This window comes from Montipora foliosa, chromosome 11 (assembly GCF_036669935.1).
Source record: "Montipora foliosa isolate CH-2021 chromosome 11, ASM3666993v2, whole genome shotgun sequence".
Lineage (NCBI taxonomy): Eukaryota > Metazoa > Cnidaria > Anthozoa > Scleractinia > Acroporidae > Montipora > Montipora foliosa.
The window spans coordinates 12,959,785-12,964,352 of record NC_090879.1 but is presented as its reverse complement, the minus strand read 5'-3'; the positions used below and the strand labels follow the sequence as shown (position 1 = coordinate 12,964,352).

General features: G+C 42.1%; 1 protein-coding gene across 1 annotated transcript in view; it reads right to left on the bottom strand.

The window, feature by feature from the left end:
- Positions 1-1,844: 1,844 nt before the first annotated feature.
- LOC137975124 (zinc finger HIT domain-containing protein 3-like) overlaps positions 1,845-4,568 on the bottom strand; it is an 8,856-nt gene continuing 6,132 nt past the window's right edge. The window contains exon 5 of the mRNA XM_068822194.1: positions 1,845-2,483. Within this exon, the coding sequence (XP_068678295.1) occupies positions 2,293-2,483 (191 nt within the window). The 3' untranslated portion in view covers positions 1,845-2,292. The remainder of the gene's footprint in view (positions 2,484-4,568) is intronic.

Here is a 4,568-nt window from a genome sequence, read left to right as displayed (position 1 = left end):
ACGACCTTCGGGTTAGATCTCCGCCGCTCTACCGACTGAGCTACAAGGTCAGACGGGAGCAGGCCGTGGGAACTGAAGATGTTAAAGTCACGGTAATTAACATGTACAAGTACAAGGAAAGGTTACGTTTATACAAACGTTGGCCGTGTAGCACTTATATTTTAAACAGAGTTAACTGAATAGGGTGTAATGTGAAGTGCTAGATTTGTATCCCATATGAACCATGTGAGCGTTAGCCCTACTGATGGAAATGGGCCCACACTAGGACAGAGAAAAACTCTGACCAGGGTATGGGACGTTAAAGAACCCACTCACTATTCGATAAGAGTAGGGGACAGTCCCCTGTGTTGTGGTCTTACCTTATTTGGACGGGGGCATCTTTCACTTCCTAAAATAAATTGTAAACTGTGTAATAAGGAGTCTGGCTAAAGTCCCCCCGAAAAACATTGTAAATTAGTCCTGAAAAGCCCTGAGGGGAGACACTAATAGCTTCACTTGACTTAACTTAACTTTTGGCTGAGGCCATTCCCGATACAGCCCCAGACAGCGCTGCAATAATCGAAATGCGGAAGAATCGATGACTTGTAAATTGTGACAAGGGTACTCTGGGGACATATCTGTCTTAGCCTCCTCAGGGCAGGAAGTACTTTAGCAACTTTACCGATAACTTCGAAGATGTGAGCCTCCCACGAGAGTGTTTCGTCAACCTGAACGCCTAGGCATTTGTAACTATTGCCTCTTTCAATTGAATGCCCGTCAAGGCACATGTGTGGTTCACTAGGGAGCAAAGAGATTTCCTGCCTCGTGCCTGTAAACAGACATTTAGTCTTGAGGACATTAAGACTTGGACGGTTAGAATCGAGCCATAGTTTCAGATTGCCTAAATAGTGAGTCAGGGATGAAAACAACTCTTCAGGGTCTTTGGAGGCAAACGTGAGATTTGTGTTATCGGCGTACATTCTCACATCTGAGAGAAGGTTAAAGTTAGGGAGATCATTAATGTACAGTAGGAATAGTAGGAGACCGAGGATTGAACCTTGAGGCACCCGACAACTTATGAAGCTAGTTTCAGAATTTACGTTGTTAATAACTGTAACCTGAGTTCTATCAGAGAGGTACCGGTAGTCTCGGAAAAGATTAAGGCACGCACCTTTAAACCCATACGGCTCCAATTTTGACAGAGGGATCTCATGGTCAATGGTATCAAATGCCTTTCCGAAGTCAATAAACAGAATGGCATTTGTCAAACCATCATCGATGTTAAGATACTAATTGTCTGTGATATCAATAAGAGCTGTAAGAGTGGAGTGCATAGGTCTAAAGCCAGTGATAACACTTGTTTGCCAGCTTCCACCTCTTGATTGGCTAACAAAGTCACACCAAAATCTAACGTGTCTTTGCATTTGCTTTCACGGTTCCCTCATTGCAACTAGCTCAAACCAAAATCCGGTGGGATCCCATCTACACCACATTGAGGTTACACTTTTGAAGCCTGTTTACTCCATTTCCTCATGCGGCACTTTTCTCGTCTTCACTCGGCTGGCTCATTGGCAATTTAGAGCAACACATGGCAAACAGTGCCTTCATACTACCACATTTTTGTAATGGGAACTGTTGAGACTGTTTTCTTGGAACATAAGACAGCAATCATTGCCTAAGCATGGGAAAAGTCCACAACTCATTATTTTGTTGTTGTTTACATTATGTATATACGCTTTGCTTCAATACTAAGCTTTCACGTATCAAGAAAGTAAAATAATAATAATTATTATTGTATAAATGACAATAATACAAATGAAGCCTAATTGTGCAATAGAGACATTGACCAACAAGCAGTCAAAATATTGGTTTTAACATTTAGATGTATTTTATTTGTTAAATCATTAAAATGTAAAACTTTCCCATAAACTTAATATAGGATGTAACCAGAGTGTGTTATCAGTGAGAAAGGTTTACGAGGAAAATTTCTTGTGCTATGACCAGGACAAGTCTGAAAGTCATCATTTGAATGAAATGTGCTTCTGGAACATTAGTTTTTATCAGCTGTTTCCTTCCAGCTAAGATGTGTGTTCGCTGTGAATATTTCCTGTATCAATCCTATACTTATTTTCAAAGTCATCATTTGAACAAGACTGCTTTCTGGAGCATCTATGACGTTTTTCTTTTCCATTTTTGTGAGGATGCCTTCCTGTGTTGCAATGACTTGCAGCTCACCATCTTGTAAGCTATAAAATCCATATTCAGCCACTTTATAATACACTCATCTTTCCATTCCCTTTAGGATTTTAATTCTCAGAGATCCATTTTGCTTTCGTCATCTTGTGGTTCAACAATATGCAAGCATTCATCAACAAACTCTGTGAATATTGGAATCTGCATTGCTCTTGACAGAAGTTTTCCAGGGTCTTGTGAAGAGTCAATTTCTTTCATCATTTCTCTTAAGTGCTTGTTATGAAGCATGCCACGTAGGTCTTTAGAATGACCTGGACAAAAAAAATGAGAGATTTAGGAATAAAGAAATGACAAAAATGTCATAACTTAACTGCTCAGCAGGAAATAACCCTTTTGCTGTAATAGATAACCCCTAGCTGAGCAGGATTAGTCATCAAAAGGGTTTAGTAATACAGGGTTTGTGTTTCAGTCTTAATGGTAGATGTTCTCAGTTTGTTCCATTGTCAAGCACGTCTCATCAAGTACCAGTAATTTGATGTCACAAATTAATTTTGTACATTTTTTTCCTTGTCTTTTTAATTTTGGATTGTATGAAGTTTTTGCCTGAGAATCATCTATATTGAAAAGAAAATGCAGCGGGAACAACTCGATCGAGAAGGTACTCAACCCAGGTGTCAGACCGATCAGTGTCGGTGAGGTACTACGAAGGATCATTGGAAAAGCCATGATACTTTCAGTGATCAAACCAGACATCATGAGCTCTGCTGCAAATTTGCAACTCTGTGCTGATCAAGCAGGTGGATGTGAAGCAGCTGTGCATGCTATGAGTGATATTTTTGACGAACAGGCTACTGATGCACTGCTTTTGGTGGATGCAGACAATGCCTTTAATTCACTCAATCAGAGTGTTCTTCTCCATAATATCTCCTACATATGCCCACCAATGGCCATCTATATTAGGAACTGTTACAGTGTACCCTACCGTTTATTTGTGCTCAGCGAAACCGAAATTTCATCATCAGAAGGGACTACACAGGGTGATCCCCTTGCAATGCCAGTTTATGCAATAGGCATACTGTATCTCCCCTTTTAGAATTGATAAAACCTCCTGCAACCAAAGCCGATGTATCAATGAAGCATGTAACCTTTGCAGGTGATTTGGAGGGTGCTGGGGACCTGATTACTCTGCAACGCTGGTGGGACAACATAGTGCTCTACGGTCCCTAGCTAGGATATAATCCAAATGCAGTAAAGTCATGGCTAGTTGTTAAGCCACACACCGAAGTATGTGCACGAGAGGTATTTGAGGGAACCAACATTAACATAACAACACAAGGGAGAAAATATCTTGGTGGTTTTATTGGGAGCGAGAGTGGCAGTGGCAAATACGCTGAGAAGCTAGTCAGCTCGTGGTGCAAACAGCTGAAAGTACTGTCGAAGAAAGCAAAGACAGAACCACAAGCTCCTTATGCTGCGTTTGTAAGCCGGTTCAAACACAAACTGACCTCCTATATTAGAACATTGCCCAACATCAAGCAACACTTCGGACAACTGGATGCACTTGTGGATCAAGTGTATATCCCAGCAATAATAGATGGCCATATATGCTCTGCTAATCAACGACTTCTGCTCTCATTACCTGCAAAGAAAGGCGGCTTAGCCATTGCCATCTTCTCTGCTACTGCGGACTCTGAGTTTTGCAGATCCAGAGCAGCCACAGAACAGCTGATACAGCATACCAACAATCAAGATAGCTCAGCAAAGGTGGACAGCGAACTACTCAAGCACTCAAAACGAAACATCGTAAAGGCAAGGGAGGAACACAGTGAAGCCATCCTAGAGCAACTTTGTGTGAAGATGAGCCCTGAACAACTGAGGGCAAATGACCAAGCCATGCTGAAGTACCACCCGTCTGTATGTCTATGTGGCAAGAGATTCGATGTCGATCATGCGATGTCACGTATGAAAGGTGGGTTTGTCCATAGGAAGCATGACGAAGTGCGATATTTGTTCGCATCGCTACTCCAGGATGTATGCCATGATGTCAAGATCGACCCACATCTGCAGACCCTAACTGGAGAAATTCTATTTAGTAAGTAGCAGTACCAACTCATCAGATGAAGCCTGCCTGGTTGTAGTGCGCGAGGGTTTTGGCAAAGGGGGCAATGTGCATTTTTTGATGTTAAGGGTCTCTAACCCATTTGCAAAGAGCCACCTAAACCAAAGACTTGAAACCGCATTCACTTCCAACGAGAATGAGAAAAATAGGCACTACAATCAGCGCATCATTGAGGTTGAGCATGGCTCCTTCAGCCCCCTCGTGTTTACACCCTATGGCAGAAGTGGAAGGGAAGCTGAGCGCTTCTTAGCTGAGCTCGCGCACAAAGTCTCTGAGA